The sequence below is a fragment of the Balaenoptera acutorostrata genome, chromosome 3 (genome assembly GCF_949987535.1).
Source record: "Balaenoptera acutorostrata chromosome 3, mBalAcu1.1, whole genome shotgun sequence".
NCBI lineage: Eukaryota > Metazoa > Chordata > Mammalia > Artiodactyla > Balaenopteridae > Balaenoptera > Balaenoptera acutorostrata.
In genome coordinates, this window is record NC_080066.1 from 65,746,012 (window position 1) to 65,771,363 (window position 25,352).

At 42.2% G+C, this 25,352-nt stretch overlaps 1 protein-coding gene across 2 annotated transcripts in view; it reads right to left on the reverse strand.

The window, feature by feature from the left end:
• The window catches only part of THSD4 (thrombospondin type 1 domain containing 4), a 584,405-nt gene that overhangs the window by 20,816 nt on the left and 538,237 nt on the right, over nt 1–25,352 (reverse strand). For both annotated transcript variants that reach the window (XM_057544214.1, XM_057544215.1), the window contains 3 exons: nt 8,472–8,647; nt 5,954–6,050; nt 1,217–1,492 (listed from right to left, as the gene is read on the reverse strand). In XM_057544214.1, the coding sequence (XP_057400197.1) occupies nt 1,217–1,492; nt 5,954–6,050; nt 8,472–8,647 (549 nt within the window). The remainder of the gene's footprint in view (nt 1–1,216; nt 1,493–5,953; nt 6,051–8,471; nt 8,648–25,352) is intronic.

Genomic DNA, 25,352 nt, shown 5'->3' on the forward strand with positions numbered 1-25,352 from the left:
ATTCTTAACCACTGTGCCACCAGGGAAGTCCACAACCCTGCTTTATTTAAATTTCACCTAGACTCCACCTTTCCCCCTAAATCCTATTACTGGATCTTTTCTTTCCGTTGGAGAGATGCCCTATGCTCCCACTGGTGTGTGGTCCCCTTTGCTGCATAAACTGACTTTGTTAGGCTACAGCCTTGTTCCTGGTGGTCTGAGTTGATTGGTCTTAAGATAACGGGACAAATACAGGATTAAGAATTTACTAAGGAGGAAGAATGGAGCTGTGGAGTGTAAAATCTAGCTAACTAACACTTCAAGCTCCCAAAGCATTTTTTTTTCTGAAATCCTTATATCTGAGAATGACTTTTGAATGGCATTTGTGTAAGTGTTCCACAACCTTGACTTGTACGTCAGCTTGTAAATCTTGAACTAGGTGAGTGTATTCTCTGATTATTAATGAACATACTGTGCAGGAAAGGGTTAACTCAGCAGGCCTGGGTTGCTCAGACCCTGCATATTCCAAAGAGAGACCTGTATTCAGGACTGGCCCTTGACCAGCGCTGGAGATAACCTCAGAGCCCTTGGAATATTCTGCAGATGAGAGTTTTTCTATGCCAGAGATCTTGGGTTGCGCTCTGTCAGTTTGACAAGCTAGTTTATGCCAACAATGTGATTTCTGTGAATGCCTGTCTTTGCATGCCTGAGGCCTTAGGCCATGTTGTATTAGTTTGACCTCTGGGGTGCTAAAGGCTGAGTAGCTAATGTGGGAGCTACATGCCTATGTGGTTGAACCCCAGTAAATCCCCTGGACACCAAAGCTGGAGTGAGCGTCTCTGGTTGGCAATACTTGGTTCACATACAACATTGTTGAGAGAACCAAGTGCATCCCTGTGCCACTCTACTGGGAGGGGACACCTGGAGGCTGGTGCCTGGTGTCTCCTGGACTTTGTCACACGTGCTTTTCCCTTTGCTGATGCCAATCTGTAGCCTTTCACTGTAATAAATTGTAACCATGAGCACAGCAGGTTTTCTGAGTTTTCTAAGTCCTTCCGGTGGATCACCGAGCCTGAGGGTGGTCTTGGGGACCCCCAACACAGCCTCACACTAACGAGCCATCTCACAGTCAGGCTCAAGCAGGGGAAGCTTTGCCACGTGCCTGGGGCCTACCTGCATGTTCCCCACTCCTGCTCGGGGATCTGCAGAGACCCTCCCAGCCCGCACATGAGCTCACCTTTCCCGCAGGTTGTCGAGCACTCCGTCGTCCCCAGCTGTTTCCAGTTGTGATCCCGGCTCCGCCGTGGGGTCTGTGGTGCTGGTGCTACCACATTGTCCGGCCGGTGGGGAGAGAATCTATCGGGATGCCTGACCGGGAAGGTCTGTGCTGATTCCGAGGTGAATATTTCAGGTGCCCCGCCGTGCACGTCTGCCTTCTCTTCGTCCCCCTCTTTCCCTTCTCCCTCCTGCTGGCTCCCCCCTTCTGGTACCAGCTGGCCGTTGAAGGGCTCCCCTAGGAGAGGCAAGTGCACACACCACAGAAGATGGGTTTGGATAGTGAGTTGTAAAGAGGCAATGGCTCCAACATTAGAAATTAGGTAGCATGAGATCATTTCTAATTCATAGCACATATATTTAAAATAGGCAGATGTTAATTTCCCTAATATTAAAAACATTATTAAAAATGAATAAGAAAAAGATGAACATCGCAGTAGGGAAAGTGGGCAAGGGACAGGGAGAGGCAATTTCTTTTCACATGAGAAGAAATACACACAGTCAAAAGTCACACAACAACGCTCAACTTCCTTCCTAATTAAAGAACTACATGAGAAAGCAACTAACAACAACAGCAACTCTATTTACCTAACAATAAAGATGAGAAACTTTGGAAACCCTTAAACCCCTAAACCCCTCGCTGAAGGTGCAGGAAAACACACTTCTGCACACTGGGTGAGCCTGCAAATACACGCAAAGTTTTGCAGGGCGACTTGGCAATATCTCTCTAAATTTTAAATGCACATACCTTTTGACCTAGGGATTCAGTTTCCAGGGCAATTGTCATACAAATATTCTCATTCTTTTATATAAAGCGGTATGTATAAGTATGGTTACTAATTTGAAACAGCAAAACAGTAAAATAAACTTAAATGTCTACCAGTGGTAGTGGTTCAAATAAATTATACTACAACCAAGAATGAAATATTATGCTATTTTTTAAAAGAATGAAGCAAATACATGTTGTGACATGGAGATATGACCCATAGGTTGTTTAGTGAAAGAAAAAAGCATAGCAGAATTCAGTTTGTATACACATACACAGACGTGGCTGGACACTTTTTGAGAGACTAATTTTTTTTTTTTTGGCCACATTGTGCAGCATGTGGGATCTTAGTTCCCTGACTGGGGATCAAACACGTGCCCCCTGCATTAGAAGGGCAGAGTTTTAACCACTGGACCACCAGGGAAGTCCTTGAGAGATTAATTTGTGTTTTGTTCTTTATCTCTGTTCCTCCTCCTCTCCTAGTCCAAGTGGCCAATCTTCTTGTCTGAGATTTTTGCAGGAGTGAAAGTGAAAGCTGCAGGAAGTTAACCGCTCTTCCTTCCCACAGGGAAGCCTGAGCTCCGAGAAAGGATAACAGGTCCCAGAAGGGCCAGCCCAGGGAAAGGAGGAGGGAAAAGTGGAGAGAGTGCTTTTTCAGAGAGAGACAGACACAGAGAGAGAGACAGAGAGAGAGAGATCTCCAAAGTGAGGAGAGGCAGGTGTTTGAGGTCTTGGGTTTCCTGAGCACCACAGATCTGCCAGGCAGGTATCTTTCCTCTATCTGCGGTGTGTGTGGGAGCCCCCAGATTGACTGAGATGGAGTTTTCTACCAGTTTCAGAGAAGTTTCAAATTGAGGTTAGATGTATGTTGGCTTATGGAAAAGACTGGCACGTGATGTTCCTGGCACACTCAGATTGTAGACAAATATTCAAACTGGCCGCATACATGTTTGTATACGCACGGAAAGGGCTGGGTAGGGTCCCACCAAATTGTAAAGAGAGATTCCCTCTGGGAAGCTGGGAGAGGGCTGAGGTTGGGAATACTGCTTTAAAAAAAAAAATAGACATATATATATATATATATGACATAAAATACGTATATTAATTAGAGCAGTTTAGGTTCGCAGCAAAATCAAGTGGCAAGTCTAGAAAGTTCCCGTATCTCTCCTGCCCCACACATGCACAGCCTCCACCATCAACATCCCACACCAGAGCGGTACGTTACAACTGATGAACCTACACTGACACATCCTTATCATCCGAAGTCCATAGTTTACATTAGGGTTCACTCTTGGTGTTGTACATTCTGTGGGTTTTGACAAATGTATGACATCTATCGACCATTGTAGTATCACACAGAATAGTTTCACTGCCCTGAAATCCTCTGTGCTCTGCCTATTCATCCCTCCCTCCCCTCTAATCCCTGGTAACCACTGATCTGTTTAATGTCTCCATAGTTTTGTCTTTTCCAGAATACCATACGTACATACTTGGAATCATACAATATGGAGACTTTTCAGATTGGCTTCTTTCACTTAGTAATATGCAGTTAAGATTCCTACGTGTCCTTTCATGGCTTGATAGCTCATTTCTTTTTAACACTGGATAATATTCCATTGCTTGGATATACCACAGTTCCTTTATCCAAATTCACCTACTGAAAGACATCTTGGATGCTTCCAAGTTTTGGCAGTTATGGAGCAGTTGCATTTTACTTTACATATTTCCGTTTTGATTGAATAGTGTTCAAGCATTCATTAGTTTAATATAAAATAAGGAGGCAAATTCTAAGGTTACTATAAAATGCAGTTAAAACGTAGAGCTTTCTCTACCCTTTCAGCAGCACTTTCTTATTTAGTTGGCTACTTATAATACTTCATGGTTTAAAATATTATATGCAAATTAAACTAATAGAATCAAGACCAGCATACTGATATAAATGAAACTGTCCAAGATATTATCAGATAAAACATTTAAAAATCTTTTATGTACCTTATATGTACTGGGCACTGTGCTAGGATGGACACCTAATTTATTCAATACCTTCCCCCTCCCAAATAAAACCCTTGAGTGTATGTTTTTCCCTCTCTATTTTGTAGACTGTGAATGTGTTCAGAGAAGTTACTGACTTGCCTGAGGGTGCACAGCAAGAAAGTGGCAGAATTGAATTCAAGCTCTGGCCTCCTGACTCCACTGATACGGTAGATGAAGCCTGGTCCAGATTGCTTCTCCTCACCAACTTTTTACAGCTGACCCCTTCTGGCCTGCCCTGTCCCAGGCAGCTGATCCCAGAACCACATGCTACCCATTAGCTGAGACCCATTAGGCTTGTTATCACTCATCATCATCCTATATGATTTCAAATAGTCTGTCCAATTGCCCTTATAAATCAGCATCAGTAATCTCAATATTTCCCCATCTGAACTTGGTTTCTCAGACTGTATACTGCTCCTGGAAATGGTTTAAAAATTCTTTCAGGCTGAGTGTGCTGACTTGGAGTTTGGACAACACATGCACCCCACGTGCCAGGTGGCTCCTCCCCGACCTGTAACAATCAGATAACCTGATTATCCAATCGGCAGCCCAGAGAAGGATGTACGGCCACGTCTTGCATCTGTCCCCTCACTTCCTAGGACAGGTGTTGGACCAGGTCACCTGTAGGCAGTGTAATAAGCACAGGGGCTAGGGACCCAGGCTGACCTGAGGTCATTGTGGGACCTGGGCAAGTAACTCAATCTCTCTAAGCTTCCATTTCCTTACTCTTAAAATGGGGTTAATAACAGTACCTCCCTCTGAGCATAGCTGTGAGAATTTGATGAGTTAGTCTATGTGAAGGGTTCAGCAGTGCCTGGCACATAGCAAGTACTCTGCGTGTGAGTGATTATTAGCGATTATTATTAATATTTCTTCAGACCCTTCTGTCTGAAAGATGGAAAAGACGGTCTCCATTTGGGTGATGGGCTCCATCATTTGGTAAAGAAATATCAACCAGGGGCTGTGCTATACCCAGCAGAGGCAAGCAAAGCTGCTGGATCTGTCAGCAGAGCCCACAGGGAAGAGGTGGATTGTTAGGTGTGAATTCATTATTCTTTTCTTATAGGTGAAAGCTGTGTTAGCAGAAGCAGAAGGGGACCAAGAGAAAAGGCATGTGGTAGACAGAATAACGGCCCTCTGAAAATGCCTGTGTCCTAACATCTGGAACCTGGGATGTGTTATTTTATACGGCAAAAGGGATTTTGCAGACGTGATTAAGTTATCCTGGATTTTGAGATGGAGAGATTATCCTGAATTATCTGGCTGAGCTCAATGTAATTGGAAGGGTCCTTATAAGAAAGAGGCAGGAGGGCGAGAGTCAGAGAAGGAGAGATGACAGAAGAAGAGGGTCAGAGGCAGAGAGAGATTTGAAGGTGCTATTCAGCTGACTTTGAAGACGGAGGAAGGGGCCATGAACCAAGAAACGCAGGTGACCTCTGCTGAAAAAGGCAAGGAAACTGATTCTTTCCCAGAGCCTGCAGAGGGAGCACAGCCTGCCAACATCTTGATTCCTGCCCAGCAAAACCCATTTTGGACTTCTGACCTCCGGAACTATACGACAGTACATTTGTGTTGCTTTATGCTCCTGAGTTTAAGGTCATTTGTTATAGCAGTGATAGGAAACTAATATAAAAGACATTTCAAAATGTTAAACTGGAAAGACAGACTGAGAATGTTCAATTCATTTTTGAATCAAGTGAATGAAACACTCTTATCAGTGAAGGCTCAGGCAAATGGTGAAGCATCCTCTGATATCAAGGCCCATTGACTCTGAAATATGTGTCCATGGGTTTTCTCTGTGTTGACCGAGAGACAGAGGGCAGATACACAAGAAGAAGAGAGAAAGGGCGTTAAAAGGAAATGACCCGGAGTGACTGGCCGCAAAGCCAGAAATTTTACCTGGTCTCCTGTGAGGCAGCACCTGTGGGCTGATGGCATTGCTCCCCATGATTACGTACTCATAGTGGACTCCTGGGTTAGGCTGCTGGTGTATCATCTGACAACACAAAGGTCAACGTCACTGCACTGGCACACATGCATATCCCCTTCCTGCTGGCTTTGGGCTCAGTGGTGTAAGTGGCACTAACTATAAACGAGTGGACTGATTTACATCTAATAATATTAGCGGACTGGTGACACACTAAACGAAAGCTATTTCCAGATGGCGTTTTGCTATCTGCTTTTGAAGAATGAAGAACGTAGTCTTTGAGAGAATAAGAAGAAAACTAGGCTGAAAGTCAAGATTTTATAAATTTTAAACAGGAAGATGGGAGCAATGGTAGGGAACCTTTCTGTCGGCTCCCAACCATCCTCTACCATTGCTTAGATTTTGCTCAAGGCCCTCAAAATATCCAGAAGAGACACTTAAGTTTACACTACAGAGAACCCGTTTGAACACTAGGTGGCGAGACAGAGTCATGTAAGGAAGGGCCAGACCTCTGGCAGCGTCAGCCCGAGATCCCCTCGGTTCTTCCCAAGTCCTCTACCTGGCCCGGGACGCTGGCTCAGGAAGGGTCTGACCCAACCCCCTCCCTCATTGACTCTCTGGGTCCCATCCCCTCTCATCCATGGAAAGTTCCAGAACCACAGAGAGATGAGGTGAGGAAAACAGGTATAAGGGCAATAAGTCTCCTTGGGTCCTATTCTCTCAGGGACCCATGACAAAAGCTACCTAGGGCTGTGGAAGTTAGCAACTAAACATTGTCCAGGACAAGAACACAAAACAAACCAGCATGGCTGAGCAGAATAAATCCCTCCCTATTGGCTTTGGAGCACAAAATCCTTTGTGCTCATGGCTTTCCTGGAGGGAAGCAGGGTGGTGGGCTAAATGGAGCCGCGGAATGCAAATCTGCAGTGAAAATACGAGCCAGGCAAGGAGACAGGTCACGCTGTGATATTTCTGTCTCTACTGCTTTACGAAGGGGTTCTCCTGTTTACCCGCTGGGTCACCTAGAGCAAGTCCCTCAATCTCATGGTTTTCGATTTCTTCATCTGGAGAAGCAGGAGGTGAGAATCCAGCTGATCTCTGAGGTCCTGTTAGCTACAGGCATTCTTTGAGTCACTCCTGCATGGGTGGGTCCTGTTTGGTCCATGAGGGTGTCTATGCCATCCAGTTACACCATCAGCCTTTACCCCTTCCCTACATGTGAAACGTGGCCTCCTGTCTAGAAATCACCCAACAGAAGGCAGACATGAGAACCCCTAGGCCCCCTACATCCAGGAACCATGGTGGGGAGCAGAGAACCCCCGAGGGACACGGTGGTGTGACCTCAGGTCCCTGCTGTCTACTCCTAATCCCCTCACTTCTCTTTTCACACAATCCAACAGTCATTCTGGGGCAGGAAAGCCTTTCCCCCTCTACTGTGCCTCTTCTGTGTGAACATTCTGCCAGTGCAAACCTTGTCCCATTTATGAAATTATTATTGGCCACCACATCCCAGACCACCCACAGTGGGCCTTTAACAACCTGAGTTTTCACCCCTGATGCCATTCGAAACTTACCCGGAGTCCAACACCAGCTGGACAGTCTATAAAAAAATATTCAAAATGAGCTATAACAAGACTTCCTTTGTAGTTTCTAGCCCATGAGCCACTAGGCCCAAAGGGAATGAACATGTAACTGTATAGTTGGACAAGTGATATTTATAAAATTCGAACTCGGCAAATATCAAGTAGACCAGCATGGCTTTGGAGATGGTGAGAGAATATATATCTATGGGTGAGCGCATTCTTTTTTATCAAAATGTGATTTTGAGCTTTTATTTCCGGTCACCTTTTATTTCCTGATCTTTTTAAGAAGATTGGATTCTAGTGGTTTCTTTTAAAAAATAAGGACCATTTTTAACTCTAGGGCAACTTAATACTTTAGTTTCTTGTCAAAGAAATCAAAGTTCTGTCTTCTGCGAAGCAGGGAACGACTAGTAAATCTCTATATTGTTACTCCAAGCTTTTTTGTGTCATCTGGAATACCCTGGAGTTCTTGTTTCTTCACTTGCTTTAATAGAATTTGAAGAGGGCTGGGAACTGTGAGTGGTCTTGTCTTGCTTTAGGCATTTGCTTTCTTTTGCCATAAAAAGAAAACACGCCAAATTAGCATAGGAGGAAAGTGCCTGGAGGAGAGCCAATGCTCATGAAATAAAGGATATGTTTTGCCTCTGATTTGGTTCAACAAGTAAAATTGGTTTTACTGGCTCAATAAACGCTGAGGGTAATAAGCATCTGGGAGAGTTTAAGGTTTCCATGAGCTAGGTACATTCGGAGGTGAGGGGCAAAGATGAATGCCAAGCATGTAAGGGTACCCCAAAAGGCGCTGCTCAAATGGTCTTATTGAGCAGGGGCAATATTTGTTGTTTATTTGTTCTAAGTGTGGTCCTGAGAAGCAAGAAGATACAAAATCCAGGCAAGAGTTCAAACTCACATAGACATCCAAGATCTCATTAGTGGGACCTTCGGCCAAAAAGGACTCTCCGGCAGTGCTCGAAATCTCATTTGGGCGCTTGTATGTGAACATGGTCCCTCCTCCTTCATATTTTCCAGGCCGGTCAATTGCCCAGTTCCCGTTGATGATGGAGCGGCCAGAACGACTTCGCAAGGCTGTTGAGAAAAATGAGAGTCCTCAGGTAAGCCCAGGTGTGCACAAGAAACTGACTGCCCCCTACTTGCTGGCTTATTCATTCATCAGGTTTGTCATTATGATCCACTATGTGCAGGGCACTGGCCTAGGCCCTGGAGCAGGATGAGGCATCTAGATCACAGCCCTTTGGGCTTCGTCACTTCTTCAACCCACTTCAATCCCTTCTACCACTTGGACTTAGTCTAGAAAGGAAGGGTGGGAGTGGTTAGGAGAGAAGAATGTGGAAAATGTGAGAAAGGAGAAAGTTAGAGGTGGAAGGTAAAGGGGTGGGGAAGGGAAACTGTGTTCTATCCCATTATCTAGGTGAGAGGTTGCACACTGGCAGCTCATGAGCTGCTTTTGGCCCACAAATGGAATTATTTTAGCCATTGTAGTGTTCTTTTTTTGTAAATAATTGAAACCAAATTTAAGAATTGGGAGATTTCACATAAAAATTTTAGAGTTCTAGCTTCTCTTGTAAAACAAGAAGACATGTTAACCTTGGCTCCACATTCTCTCGTGGCAGCAGTCATGGAGCTGAGGAGGACTGCCTGTGTTAGATGGGGCCTGCGTGCTCTGGCTTGCCCTACTCCCCACCGCTCCCTAATGCTCCCCAACACTGAGGCTAAGTCTCAGTTTATTACCCAGTTATTTATGAATATAGATTATTTATTCCATTTATGATCATGCTGAATTAATATTTTCCTTATAGAATAGAAATTTTCTTACAATTCTTCCTACTGGTATGTCTACTAAAAGTGGCAAAGCTAAGGACAGGCTAAAAGGGTCACAGGACTTTCTCCTACTTGGTCATCTTCATTCATTTGTACTACCTGACTTCTGTGGACTTTTGAGGATGTAGCTATGTTACCTACTCCCACATAAACTGTCAGAATTCATCTTCACAACATTGCTAAGCGGATGTGCATCCTTATCTTTCAGAACATGGTTCAAGTCTGAGAAGGAAGTTGTTCAAGTTCATGAAGACAAGTGACAGAACTGCTATTTGGAGTCCAATAACAGTGGACTCAGGAGGGAGGTAAGAACGGAGAAGAGGGGCAAGGAACAAGGTGTTAGGGTTATTGAGAGAAGGAAGGACAGCATCTGAGAGCAGGCTTGACTCCCTTGGACATTTGGTACCTTGAAACCCACAAGCGAATGGCAAATTGTATTTAAAGGAGATCCCATTTTAAGTGGCATGGTCAACAGTGGGCCTGTGACAGTCACTGGCTCTGTGTACTTCCAATTTACATAGTTACTAAACTTAATTTTTTTTTTTTTTTTTTATGTGGGATCTTCCCGGACCAGGGCTCGAACCCGTGTCCCCTGCATTAGCAGGTGGATTCTTAACCACTGCGCCACCAGGGAAGCCCCTTAAACTTAATTTTTTAAAAATGTATTATGAAAAAAATTTACACATAAACGAAAGTAGTGAGGAGGGTATAATAAATCTCCATGTACCCATCCCATCACCCAGCTTCAATAATTATCAACTCCTGGCTTAGCTTGTTTCACTTTGCAAATCCCAGACACTATTTATCCTTACATTTTTCAGTAGGTGTCTCTAAAATATAAGGACTCTTTGTTTCTAAAAGCCAGTTTCAGCAGCGTTTTCTACAATGGGGCTTCCCAGGCCTGCAGAGTCAGAAGCTGCTCCGAGAGGTGGAAGAGCCCCCACGGTTGAGGTGGCCTCCCCTGCAGACTCTATCCCTGGCTGGCTTGTTGCCATGGCTCCTGGGAGACCACAGCTGTGGAACATCAAATACCAAATTAGAAAATCACTTCAGCTTACTGAGTGGCAAGGAAGGGTCAAGAGTAGAGGTTGAGGATGAATAGGTTTGTGGCTGTTTTCTCTCAAAACCACACTTCTTGAGAGTGGTCCATACGGTGTCTCCGTGTTTTCACTTCCCATTCATTTCTCAATCATCTCCAGTCTGACTCCTGCCCCCATTATTTCACTGAAACAATTCAAATGAACGTCACCGGGACCTCCATGTTGCCCAATCCAATGGGCATTTTCCAGCCCTCCTCTTATTAGATGTCTCAGCAGCATTTGGCACTACTGGCTGCTCCATTCTATTTGAAACCTTCTTTCACTGGTTTCTGGGACACCTCACTCAGCTGGTCTTCCTCCTGCTCTTGGGCTGCTCACCTGTTCTTTCTTTTTTGTCTCATCGTTCTCTACTCGGCCATTAAATGTTAGTGTTCCTTAAGGGTTCAGAGTAGACCTGATTTGGGTGCTGTACTCCTTTCATGGGTGATTGCATCTTTGCTCATTACTTTAATTACTATATTCCAGTGACTTCCATATTTATGTCTCCAATCCAGACTTTTCCTCTGGTTCCAGGCTTATGGAATTTTAGTTCCCTGACCAGGGATTGAACCCAGGTCCTCAGCAGTGAGAGTACGGAGTCCTAACCACTGTACCACGAGGGAATTCCCTTGTCCCAGACTTTTATATCGAATTAGCTATTTGACAGCTTCACTCAGATGTGTTGTGTAAGCCTGAATTCATCCTTGACCTTTTCTAGTATTTCTGTTTTTAATTGAAGTATAGTTTATTTACAATATCATATTAATTTCAGGTTTACGGAATAATGAGTCAGTATTTTTACATATTATACTCTTTCCTCTCCCCTTTGGTAACCTCTAGTTTGTTTTCTATGCCTGTGAGTCCATTTCTGTTTTGCATATACATTCATTTATATTATTTTTTTAGACTCCACGTATAACTGATATCATATAGTGTTTTTCTCTGTCTGACGTATTGCACTAACATCATATTCTCTAACTCCACTCATGTTGCTGCAAATGGAAGAATTTCATTCTTTTTATGGCTGAGTAATATTATATATATATATATAATGGAATATATATGTATATATATCACATCTTCTTTATCCATTCATCTGTTGATGGGCACTTGGCTTGCTTCCATATCTTGGCTATTGTAAATAGTGCTGCTATGTCCATACATCTTTTTGAATTAGTGTTTTAGTTTTTTTTGATGTATACCCAGGAGTAGAACTGCTGGATCACATGGTGGTTCTTATTTCAGAAAATGGTACCACCATCCATCTAATTAGGAACCTAGGACTCATCCTGGACACCTCCTCCCTTCCTTGTCCCTTATAACCAATCCATCATCAAATTTTATTTGACCTTCTCCATATTTCTTGAACTCATCTACTTCTCTTCATGTCCACTGCCATAATCCAGGGCCAAGGTACCATCAGATTTCATATGGACTAACTCAAAAACCTTCTGACTGGTCTTCCTGTTTACCTTCTTTTCAGCCACAGTGATCTTTTCAGAATGCAGATTTGATAACCAACTGTGGCTCAAAATCCTTCAATGCTTTCTATTTCTCTAGGAGAAGAACCCCTCAATCATCAATGGGGTAAGGGCCCAGGTAATGTAGTCCAGCCTCATCTTGTGTCACCGCTATTCTTCTCTCTGTGCTCTGATCCCTGGCCTTCTTTTAGCTCATCTGATACATCACATTCCCTCCAAGATGCTGTTCCTTCTTCCAGAAATGCTTTCCCTGTCCACAAATCCTATTTGTTCTTTAGATGTCAGCTCCTTCAGGTAATCTCCTACCCTCAGTCCAGGCCTCTCTCTTCTCACATGCTCTAAGAGATGCAAGAGCCTTTCCTTCAAGGCACTTAACTCAGTCTGTACATACACCCATTCAGAGCATGACTTGGTTAATGTTTGTGTCCCAGTACTGTAAGCTCCCAAAGGGCAAAGACAGTGGTGTTTCCTCACCAACAATAGTGAGCTCTAGTGCCCAGCATACTGCTCACCATGTAGTAGGAACTTAATACTTACTGAATGCAAAAATATCTAGTAGAAAAAGGCAACAGCTCAAAAGAAAGACAGGCAAAGAATGATAAATAGGCAATGCACAGAAAACCAAATACAAATTCCATAAGCAAATGAAAAGATGCTCTACCTTACTTATAATTTAAGAAATGCAAGTCAAAACCACAGTGAAATATTCTTGACCCACCAGATCAGCAAATGTTTAAAAAATTTAATACTGGGCTTCCCTGGTGGCGCAGTGGTTGAGAATCTGCCTGCCAATGCAGGGGACACGGGTTCGAGCCCTGGTCTGGGAAGATCCCACATGCCACGGAGCAACTGGGCCCGTGAGCCACAATTACTGAGCCTGCGCGTCTGGAGCCTGTGCTCTGCAACAAGAGAGGCCGCGATGGTGAGAGGCCCGCGCACCGCGATGAAGAGTGGCCCCCACTTGCCGCAACTAGAGAAAGCCCTCGCACAGAAACGAAGACTCAACACAGTCATAAATAAATAAAAGAATGTGAATTTCTTTAAAAAAAAAAAAAAAAAAGCAAACTGGGCTATAAAAAAATAAAAAAAAAAAAATTTAATACTGCCAGAATTGACATGTGTGTGAACAAGCAAGCACCCATAACATTGTTGGTGGGAATGTAAACTGATTCAACCTTGGAGGGCAGTTTGGTTACAATCTGTTCTCAGGTCAAGAGAATGTTTAAATGCCCATCCTCTTGACCTGAGCATTGTACTTCTAGGAAACTACTTGAGGGCTATCCTTCTAAGTATACAAAAGTGTTTTTAATAAGGATATTCTCTGCAGGCTGTTTTAACTTGAGAAAAACTAAGACCAACCTAAATATCCATTAGTAGAGGATTGCTTAAGTAAATTGTCACCCTGGATAATCATGCAATGGAATATCACGTGGCCCTAAAAATGATGAGGCAGGTCTGTGTACGTGGGTATGAAAAGAACTCTGTGATACATTAAAAAAAAATTTTGTTCTTCTTACTTGAATACTTTTTTTTTTTTCATTTTGGCCGCACAGTGGGCATGGGGGATCTTAGTTCCCCGATCAGGGATCGAACCCGCACCCCCTGCAGTGGAAGCGTACAGTCTTAACCACTGGACCGCCAGGGAAGTCCCTGTGATATGCTTTTAAATAAAAACATATACATAAAACATGTAGACACACACAGAAAACATTTCAGGGAAAGATGGTTCTAAAACTGCTAACATTTGGGGACAGGAACTGGGGTTTAAGTTGGGATGGGAGATTAGAAGGAAGACATTTATTTCCCATTTTATATCTTTTTACTACCATTAAAAAATTTGTTTACCATATGCATATATTACTTTCTTACTTTCTTTAAAGCTTAAAATTTTTAATTAATATAAAGGACAAGGTACTATAGAAATACTACTAAGGGATATAAAGATTTTCCCTTTTTTTTACAGCTTCTCCTTAAAAGACCATTCAAAGCATCAAGAGCTCAGAATTAAGGTAGGTTCTGGCTAAGATTTTATTGCTTTTAATGGCAGTATTGTAGAAGAGGTTATTATCTGGAAACCAAAAAGTCCATTAAAGAACATTTGAAGTACTGTATGGGAGAGAGCATCAAAGGCCCCCCAGGAAATAAAACATTGGGATCCTGAATCTTTTTACCATCCACTACTGTTACCTGTACATTCCCTCTAAAGGTTTAGATGAATCTTTAATCATATAATAGCAAAGCATTAAAAAAAAAAAGTCACATCAGATTTTTAGTAAATATGGTCCTAATTCCATATGCCCACGGTTTAGCTTCTGAAATAGCTCCAAAACTAGCCCCCATCTGGCCTGGTCTTGCATATTGAAAACAGCTGCATCTACAATTTCTGTGCCTGTAAGCAGTTCCAGAGCTATTAATGGTGTCCAGAACTAGCCCACAAAAAGGTGCAGGTGACTCATGGTTCTTGCTAGTGGGTGTGTTCACTGAAGGTCAAGCTTTGGCAGAGACTATTTGAAAGGCAACTACACAACTATGCCAATAAGAGGAAATCTCCATTCTTGTTAGACATTTGGGTTTTATTCCAGTTTTAGTTGTCAACGCTGAGCATATATATTTGGCCTAAACTATCTGCACCAATAATGCCTTTCTCCAAGGTTCATATAGGAATTGCTAATATATCCAAGCCCTGCTTCTCATATACCTTATCCCACCATCTTATTTTATTTTATTTTATTTTAATTAATTTATTTTTGGCTGTATTGGGTCTTTGTTGCTGTGCATGGGGGGCTTTCTGTAGTTGCAGTGAGCGGGGGCTGCTCTTCCTTGCGGTGTGTGGGCTTCTCATTGTGGTGGCTTCTCTTGTTGCGGAGCATGGGCTCTAGGCGCGTGGGCTTCAGTAGTTGTGATGCATGGGCTTAGTTGCTCCGCGGCATGTGGGATCTTCCTGGACCAGGGCTCGAACCTGTGTCCCCTCCATTGGCAGGTGGATTCTTAACCACTGCGCCACCAGGGAAGCCTTATCCCACCATCTTAATGCCCACTGTTGATGACCCAAACACTGGCTCCCACAATCAAATAAAGAAGGTGGTTTCCTTACAGCAAACAGATCACTGTGATCTAGATGTCTGTTTCTTCCCTTGGAAATGAAGGTTAAGTTCCTGCTATCAACAAACTTCCAAGCTTCTTAATGTTTCACCCATTCTTAGAAGCTATTAGGGAAGCAGCACAACAAACTTAAGGGTGAAGGGGTCAGACATCACTGGCCACTGCCAGGATGTAGCTGAAGGTCTGTAGTCCTGCCGTTTTCAGTCTGGTCTATGAGCTTCCACAGAAGCCCACATATGGGCATGATCCCAAGTGAGTCTCAGAATATTTTAGCTAATCTAGATACCCTGAAAATGGAACACAGCTATTCACTTCATACTACCACCATGGAGGGGTCTGTCAATTACATCTTTATTTTCACTAGCTTCCAACTGAAGTTTAGCATTCTTTCTATTATAAATGTAGGCAACAAACCATAACAGTATTAGCAGTACTGTGGCTTTGTCACCAATAGAAATCACTTATCTATTCACAAGACATTACGGATGTTACAGATATTATGAAATATTGTTAAATAACTCATCACTATTGTAGAATTACAGTAGTTATTAGACCCTCCATGAGATCGCCTATTTTAGTGTTAAAGGAGCATGTTACTATGTATAGTAAAAATTGGTTTTCTAAAGTGTTTTGATAATTAGGTATAACTGGTTTCCTTTGGATTTTTCTGTATCTTATTTTATGGATTTAAAAACATTCTGAGAAGGTATCCATAGACTGCCAAGGGAGTCCACGGCACATAAAAGTGAAGAACATCTGGTCTCGTGATTTATGGTTTTCAAAACACAAATGAACTCATAATATGAATGCCAATCCTATAGGGCAAGCAGGACACGTATTATCTTTATCATACAGATGAGGAAATAGGTTCAGAGAGATTAAGTTGTTTGCTCAAGGTCACAGACTATTCGGTAGCATTTAGGACTTGGACGTTGATGCTCTAATTCCACATTCATGCAATTACACCAGTAATTCTCAAAGTGTGGTCCTTGGACCAGCATCCCCTGGAAGCTGGTAGATACGTAGGTCCAGGCCGGCTGAACCAGAAACATGGGTGAGGTCCAGAATTCAGGCTCAGCAAGCCCTCCAGGTGGTTGTGGTGCATTTAAAGTTGGAGAAGCACTACGGTACCCCTTCCTGCCCTCCTCTCTTATTTTTGAGTCCTGATCAAAAGAGAAGGATTCTCAGTCAAGGGAGAAATGGTTTCACTTCTCATATACTGGCTTTGCCTGGGCAAAAGGGCCCACACTGAGAGGAGGGGAGCAAAAGGTCCAGTCTGGGGGTTGACACTTATGTTCCTTCCACCCTACCACTGAAGCTCTCTCCATAGCACTCTCCCACCCTGTCTTCGAGCATTTAGGATTCCCAGAGCTGACTTTCCCATGGATTTCAAGTTACCAGCAAGCAATCCCAGAGGACACCTATCATCGTGTGACTTTACACACAAAGCATAAACCATTAAGGGTTTGGATTGTGACTAACCCTTGGGGTGTGTGTGTAGAAGACAGTCCAATTCAACTCAACAAAAAATTATATCAAGACACTGAGTAAGCCCACGTACTGTACTGTTAAATCCTTGGATGCACAATTTTTTTCCCATTTTCCCATTACTGACACTGGATGTCTATTACAACAGAAAAGCAGTAGTTGTCAGGCAGATGATTAAGTTCTAACAGAGTTGTCATTTCCTGAACACGTGTGAATTTGGTCCGATTAAGTCATTTCAGTTGAGTTAATTGCATTGGCAGCCCAATTTATAGCTGTATTAAATTAAAAAAATAGGATATAACTCACATATAGTAAAGTATTTAAATTATCAGTTTATAGCTTGATGATTTTTTTATATTTGTATTACGCCTGTGTTACTACTACCTGGATAAAATACAGAACATTCCAGCCTCCCACAAGTCTCCTTCCTGTCCCCTCAGAGTCTTTACCCCATCCTCACAAGTCTCGAATGTTGCCACTACTCTGCTGTCTAGAGCCACAGTTTCCCTGTTTTTGAATTTCATGTAAATGGAATAATAACATATATATTCTTTTGCACTGGACATCTTTTACTTCACTTGATGCCCATGAGACTCATCCACTTTGTTGCATTTATCAGTAGTTCATTCTTTTTCATAGCAATTTAGTATCATATAAATATGCCACGATTTACTTTTCTATTGTTGATTGACTTTTGGGTGTTTCCAGTTTTTGGCTCCTTTGGGTAAAGCTGCTATAAAACATTCTTGTATGTTTTTGGTGGACATAAGTTCTCATTTCTGTTAGGAATATACCCAGAAGTAGAATTGCTGTGCTAAAGGCACATGTATGCTTAGTTGCAGTAGGCACTGCCAAACATTTTTCCAAAGTGGCTGGACTTGTTGTTGGGAGCCAGGGATCTCACTGTGGAAAAGGAGGCATACAAATATGGAAAGGGGGAAGGCAACACAGAACACTGTAGGGCATGGATTTAAATTTAAGATATCAGTGTGAATTCATAATTTTGAAATCATGTATATGTAGGTATATGTGCATGTTTATATGTACACCGTATATATGTATACGTATGTATGTGTATTTTTGTTATGCGTTTGCATATGTATACATACATGCATATATTTCCTAGCTCTGTCTGCTAAGAGGGCTAAGAAGCAGAGACACCCCACTAGCAATAAGCAAACCCTGCACCTTAATCTTGGTCTCTAATACCATTCCCCATGAAAAGGCACCCTTATTTGGAGAAATGACTAGTTCCAGGGATGGGGCAGGGTAGGTATAAGATAAGCCTGGAAGTAAGGAAGTGTTCACAAAGACGATGGGGACATGTCACAAGGACATAGGAGTCACCTTGAAGAAGCTCCTATTGGCCACATCTGAGACAGTTTGAGCACCCAAATAAGTATGGTAACAAATTACAAATTACTGAAAGAAAAGGAAATTCATGAGCTCATACCAATAATAAGTAGATAAATAAATACATGGGGGAGAAGGGAGGGTTCTTGCTTATGAAAAATTTCAAGGGCCGACTGGTAAATATAGAGAGAGTGCTGGAGTTGGAAAATCATTTTGCAGTCGTCATGGTAAAGATTGGATCAGCCAGAAATCATCAACACACACTAAACCTTGGGGGGAAATTTTGCTGTGGAGCAAGATATTCCAGTGGTCTTGTCAGCCCCTCAGACTGCTTATTAGTTGCAAGGGAGAAAAAAGAAAGAGTAATTATCCAGTGAAGAAACTGGGCAACACTTTACCCGGTGATCAAAATGAGCAGCACCAGTGAGCAAAGGTAGACACTGTGTATCTCCTGACGTGGTACCTTGCAAAGGGCGTACCACCCCTAACCCAGGGTTCAGCTGAGAGTGCATAACTTTAGTCTAGTCACGAGAAACATCAGACAGCGAGGAACATTTTAATTTTTTTAAGGGTGGGGGACTGTATTCTTAAAAAATGTCAGTATGATAAAAGACAAAGTCTGTGGGGCTTCCCTGGTGGCGCAGTGGTTGAGAATCTGCCTGCCAGTGCAGGGGACACGGGTTCGAGCCCTGGTCTGGGAAGATCCCACATGCCGCGGAGCAACTGGGCCCGTGAGCCGCAATTACTGAGCCTGCGCGTCTGGAGCCTGTGCTCCGCAACAAGAGAGGCCGTGATAGTGAGAGGCCCGCGCGCCGCGATGAAGAGTGGCCCCCGCTTGCCACAACTACAGAAAGCCCTCGCACAGAAACGAAGACCCAACACAGCCATAAATAAATAAAAATTAAAATTAAAATTAAAAAAAAAAAACTTAAAAAAAAAAAATAAAAAAATAAAAAAAAAAGACAAAGTCTGTGGAAACATTAGAGATTAAACGAGGAGAGGGAGAAATGTCAAATGAACGTAGTACCTAGCCTAGATTTCCTCCTGAACTGGAGGAAGGAAAGTGCTATAAAGGACATGATTAGATCAACTGACAAAACTGGAGTATGGACGGTAAATTAAATACTTGTAAACGTTGTGTCAACATAAATGTGTGAACTTGCAGGCTATCCTGTGGTTACGTAAGAGAGTATTCCCATTCTTAGCAAATACTCACTGAAACTGGGGTATTTGTGGATAAAGGGCTGTGGTACACGTAACTTACCCTCAAATGGTTCAGAGGGAAAAAGTATAGGTGACTCTGAATAAGTAAATACAGGGGTTCTCTGTACTATTTTAACTTTTGCAACATTTATTCAATAATTTGAATTCAAATTATTTCCACATAAAAACTTTTTTTAAAAACACAAGATGACTCCTTCGCCCCCAGATACTCACACCTGGGTCGCATCTCCCCATTGATTTGGATTTAATTGGTTGAGGTACAGCTTGCACAGTGAGTGATTTAAAAGCTCCCAGGTGATACTAATGTACAGCCAGGACTGCATTAGATAACAGAATTTCCAAAGCAGAAGTAGGTGCCACTGTTTCCTGCATCCTGAACCACAAGTGTGTTTCTCCCCATCTATTTTTCTAAAGCTTTGAGCTAACGTTCAGTGGATAACTTCTAGAAATACATAATGTGATGAAGGGGAAACAACATGCATAATCACACAAGAAGTTCAGACGAAGCCCCGGTATTCTCTAATGTGCTTTGGACGTCTACTGATAGGTAAGAGATTGTCATACTGAGTGAAGTAAATCAGACAGAGAAAGACAAATATCATATGATATCACTTATATGTGGAATCTCAAAAAATGGTACAAATGAACTTATTCAGAAAACAGAAATAGAGTCACAGATGTATCAGTAGAAAACAAACTTATGGTTACTGGGGGGAAAGGGATAAACTGGGAGATCGGGATTGACATGTACACACCACTATATATAAAATAGATAACCAATAAGGACCTACTGTATAGCACAGGGAACTCTACTTGATACTCTGTAATGACCTATATGGTAAAAGAATCTAAAAAAGAGTGGATATATGTATATGTATAACTGATTCACTTTGCTGTACACCTGAAACTAACACAACATTGTAAATCAACGATACTCCAATAAAAATTAATTTAAAAAACATGCTGTAGGGAGACCATGTGCACAGATCACACAAAACATTCTGTCACTGTGATGCTCTACAGAACTGCCAAAGACCAAAAGTGGTGCAAAAGAAGTTTTAGGATCTGAGTATGAAGAAGGCTTAGAGTGCAACGTCGATGCAACTTTGAAAGAAGTAGCATCTATACTTAAATATATGTTATGGCTGGTTTCTATTATTAAGTTTATTTCCCTGAACTATATGTGTATATACCTGCCTCCCTTGATAGAAGGTGAGTGCTTTAAAGGCAGATACTGTGACATGTACATGTTTGCCCCACTACTTAGCTCTTGCTTGGCACTCAATAAATGCTTATTGAACAGAAGTAAATTATGAGGTGTATTGTTCCTTTTTTTTTTTTTGGCTTCGTCGGGTCTTTTCATTGCGACATGTGGGAACTTTCGTTGTGGCATGCGGGCTCTTCGTTGTGGTGCGTGGGCTCCAGAGCATGTGGGATCTGTAGTTGCGGCACACCGGCTCTGTAGTTGTGGTGCGTGAGCTTAGCTGCCCTGCAGCATGTGGGATCTTAGTTCCCCGAACAGAGATCAAACCCGCATCCCCTACATTGGAAGGCGGATTCTTAACTACTGGACCACCAGGGAAGTCCTTGTATTGTTCCGATCTATCTTATTTTAACTTTGGAGTCCAGATAAGAGGCTCTTGAAAACTCCTTAAAGTCCTGCTTTTATCTAGATGTTCCTGTTTAAGAATTTCAATCTCAAAAATGTCCTCCATTCCTCCTGGTCAAAATGGTAAATGCATGCAGTGATGCCTAAAAATTCTGTTGAAAAAAAATGACAAAAAAAAAGCAACATCTCTCTTTGGGTAGATCCAGGTCCAGTCTGATAAAATGTCCAGATTATGGTTTCTGTTAAACAAATATACACACATATCACACTGATTTTTCAGTTCAGATTACTTTGGCATTTTGAGTTTGGAAAGAATTGAACCTGTGTGATTTTCTACAGCATGACGTAACACATTTGGACTGAAAATCAGAGTATCAGAGAAAGAAGGTTGGCTTTCTCTTTGGCACTGTGTGACTACAGGTCATGAGGGGTTTGAATAAAGGGAACTGCCAAGTCTGTTATTTAATTGTTAAATTATGGCTAAGTACAGCTAATTCTCATTCTTTACAATATTAACATTTGATTTATTTTGACTCCAAATTTCCTTTGAATGCTTACTATAAAGAAAGTCTGTGTATTTTTAAGCCCCAAATAATGTTGTATGAAATAGATCCCATCTATGGTTTAAGTAAGATAATAAGCTAAGCAAAGAGGTACTGGGGGGCTGTAAAGGTAAGACACAGCCCACAACTTTGGGAGCTTAGACACATACTACTATGACGTGAATAGAGAGACTGGTAAAATTTCCATGGGGTGCAGAGGATCACGGCAGGGGGTGTTGGTGGTGTCTGAGCAGGAATTTGCAGGGTGAGAAGCAGTTCACCAGGCAGAGGATGGCGGGGTAGGGGGAGGAATTCATGGGAGAACAGAGAAGGACATGGACAAAGGCAGAGGCCAGAAGAGGCCTGACCTTGGAGGGGTGGGGGACAGTCTCGTGCGGTTAGAGAAGGGGCATCATGGGGTGCTGGGGGCTGGAGTAGAGCGGGGCGGGGGTGTGGAGTGAGAGTCCCTGGAGGTGAGGTGGGAAGTGAATGCTGTGGGCAGACTGTGAGGGCTGGATGGTGGGCACTGGGGAGCCATGAAAGGTTTTTGATCAGGAGAGGAACAGCTGAGATCTGGTTTTAGGAGAGAACACTGGCTGCTGAATAGGAGAGGCCCCAAAGTTCACGACCACCACAGTTTCTGAGCGTCCACCATGCCTCATGGGCAGCCCCAGCTCTGCCACTGCAGCCGTCTGGGGCCACCTCTCTTCTCTAGGCTGAACTGTCTACCCCCCACGAGCAGGGGGGACCTCCCTGCCCTTTAGAAGGAATTCCAGGGGCCTAGTTACTCTAACAGGTCTCATTATAGCTCAGTTCATCTAGAGATAAACCCAATATCTTTCTCACCCTAAATGAACTTGCTTCCTAACTCCTCCTCCTTTTAAAAAAGAATTATTCTCCCACTACTCAGATCCAAGTTTTGGCAATCATCTTTGGTTTTTCCTGTTTTTCTCTCTCCTTTCTCCTCCTGCCTAGTCCCCTCCCCACATTCAAGTTCGGTTTGCCTCCCCCCTTGACCACGGCAGAAGTTTGATCATGGATCTCCCTGCATGCTACCCTAGATTGATCTTCGTAAAATACCCCTTTCCTCCTGTTCCTCCCCTGCCTCCAAATTTCCATGCCTAAAGGATAAAGTCCACCCTCCCCTGATTCACAATCAATGTCTTGTGTGATTTGACCCTGCCTTCAACCATCTTGCACAGCCCCCTTGTCTTCTTCAATCAAGTATGGAAAATGTCGGTAATTTGTACCTGAGATTTAAAAAAATCCTACTGTGATTTTTCATAGGGCAGGAGCCCTGTCTTATTTAGTATGTGACAAAAGGACACTCAGTAGACACTGTCGAATAAAGCTAGCATCCCCTTCTCGTCCTGAGGGTCTTATTCAAGAGCTGCTCTCTCTTGCTTCTAACCTCTTAACCCTAATCTTAGTGTCCATGCCCTGTTTTTTTTGAGGTTCAATCAATGGCTGTCTTGATTGTTTTACTATTCTTAATGCTGCATCTAAACTCCCAAGATTTTTTTTAACCTCAGGAGCAGAAAGTTGAATTAATCAATCTCGTCAGCTCAGGACATTTTTGCTGTACAAGGCCTACCTCTCGTCTTATTTTATTTTCCCCTTCACACTGGATTCTCACTGACATCACCCCCTGCCTGTCCTAACCAGCACCTACACTAGTGTCATACATATGTGTGTGTATGATATTAATACATATGTTACTATTTTTCCAACAAACCTGTTTTTAAGATTCAAGCATAAACTTGAATCCAATGAAAAGATGCAAGATCTTGTGGGAAATTCCAAACAACCAGTCTAATAGCATTTTCACCCCTTTTATTCTTTTCTTTTTTTAAAGCCTTTTTTGCTGAAGTATAGTTAATTTACAATGTTGTTGGACTTCCATGGCGGTCCAGTGGTTAAGACTCTGTGCTTCCACCGCCGGGGGCACTGGTTCGGTCCCTAGTTGGGGAAGTTCTGCATGCCGTGCGGTGTGGCCAAACCAAAAAAACTAAAAATCAATGTTGTGTTAGTTTCAAGTGTACAGCAAAGTGATACTGTTATGTGTATATAATATATATATGCATACACATACAGACACATTCTTTTTCAGATTCTTCCAGTCGGGGGAAGAGATAAATTAGGAGTTTGGGATTAACACATATACACTACTTTTTTGCTGAGGGTTCCAAGATGATGATACTAATTCAATCCTTACTAGTGAATTGGTAATGGCAGAAGTTAATCTAAAACGCATAGGATGTACTTAGATGTAATGTAATATAAGAGTTTTATTGCAGAGACACAAACGAACCCAAACCCTTTTGTTGTCTGAGTATGGGAACACTGAGCGATAAATGCATATCAATTTCAATGTCCTCTGAAAGCAAACACAAGGAAAGAAATTCCTATTTAATTACTTTGTTGAGCTATGGTTCTTGCACTTGATACTCCCCTGAGACTGAATCACTTACGTCTTTGGAGTTATAAGGGTTATACAGTTAATGATGGCAGCTTCTCCGTCCATTAGGTGAACAGGTAGGAAACATTTTCCCATGATAATAATTTAAAACATTTTTAGATGAAACCAAATGGATACTAACTAGGATGCAAAACCACATTTGGGAGATAAAACACAAAATTTCAAAGAAATTTGGACTTGGCAGTAGAACAACCTTGGGCTACCTTGTTAGTGTCAGGTAAGTATTAACTTTCCTCAGTACTAAGGGCTTAAAGGAAAGTCTAAGAAGCACTGGTGAAGTGGATTTATCTGTAAATCATCTTGAGAATTTGAAAATAGCATTTAAATTTTCTCTAACACACATCCATCTTCTGCTAGGCTCCTCTACTTTATAATCTCAGTTTACTTAAAAAGAACTTTTAAAAAAATGGAAGATGTCAAACATATAATATTAAGAGTAAACAAAGCAGTATAATAAATTCTCATGTACCTATCATCAAGCTTCAGGAATTATCAACATTCAGCCATTCTTCATTATACCTCTCTAATTGCTTCCTTATCTTTTTTGCTTTTCAACCCTTCTCTTAGGGGAGATAGACTTGTTCTTTTCCCTGGAAGTATTCACTCAATTCAGATTTCAAGAATATAGCAGATTTATCTTTTTTTACTTCTCTGATTTAATTCCCTTTCCAAATTGGGTTAAGGAATGCAAGGTGGAGCTCAGAATGGAATTAACCCCATTTGGGCACTGTTCCTGCACTTGGGGTATTGAGCACCAAGTGATAATGGGGTCCAGTTAGGGGAGCACAGAGCTAGAGCTATGGTTCTCAAAGTGTGAATCCTGAGCCACCAGCCACAGCATCGGAGAACTTTTCAGAAATGCAAACTCTCAGGCCCCATATCAGACCTCCTGAACTTGAATCCCTGGAAGTGGGGCCCCGAAATGGGTGTTTTAACAAGCCCTCCTGGTGATTCTATTGCACATTCAAGTTTGATAATCACCACTCTAGAGGTTAGGTCAACTTGAGACATGGACAACTGTTAAGAATCAGGGATGTGATACCCAATCTGTGTTCTCCAAATGCCTGTGTGTGTGTGTGTGTGTGTGTGTGTGTGTGTGTACGTGCACACAACCCCCTGCACACAAACACACTTGCATATAAGCATATTCTTATTTAAAATAGCCTAAAACTTATTTCTACCTGAAAAATGGGATACAAGCTTGAGAAAGATATTAACAAATGAGGCAAAACGTAAGCATCCTTGTTGCTATATTTAATCTTATTAATTTTGCTTTTAAATTTTATTATAAGTCATAGGCAGTGGACATCGCTGAAGCCTACCCATTTTAGGTATTAACCCATCCTGAAACTCCCTCCATGCCTGCTGCAGGAATTAAGACAGTGTGGTATTAGAGAAAGGATAGACACATAGATCCATTGAACAGAATAGAGTCTCAAAGTAGACCCTCACAACTATGGCCAATTGATTTTTGACCAAGTTGCAAAGGAAATCAATGGAGAAAAGGTAGTCTTTTAAACAAATGATGCTTTAACAGTTGCACATCTATCTATATGCAAAAAAATGAACTTCAACCTATACTTCCCACTTTATAC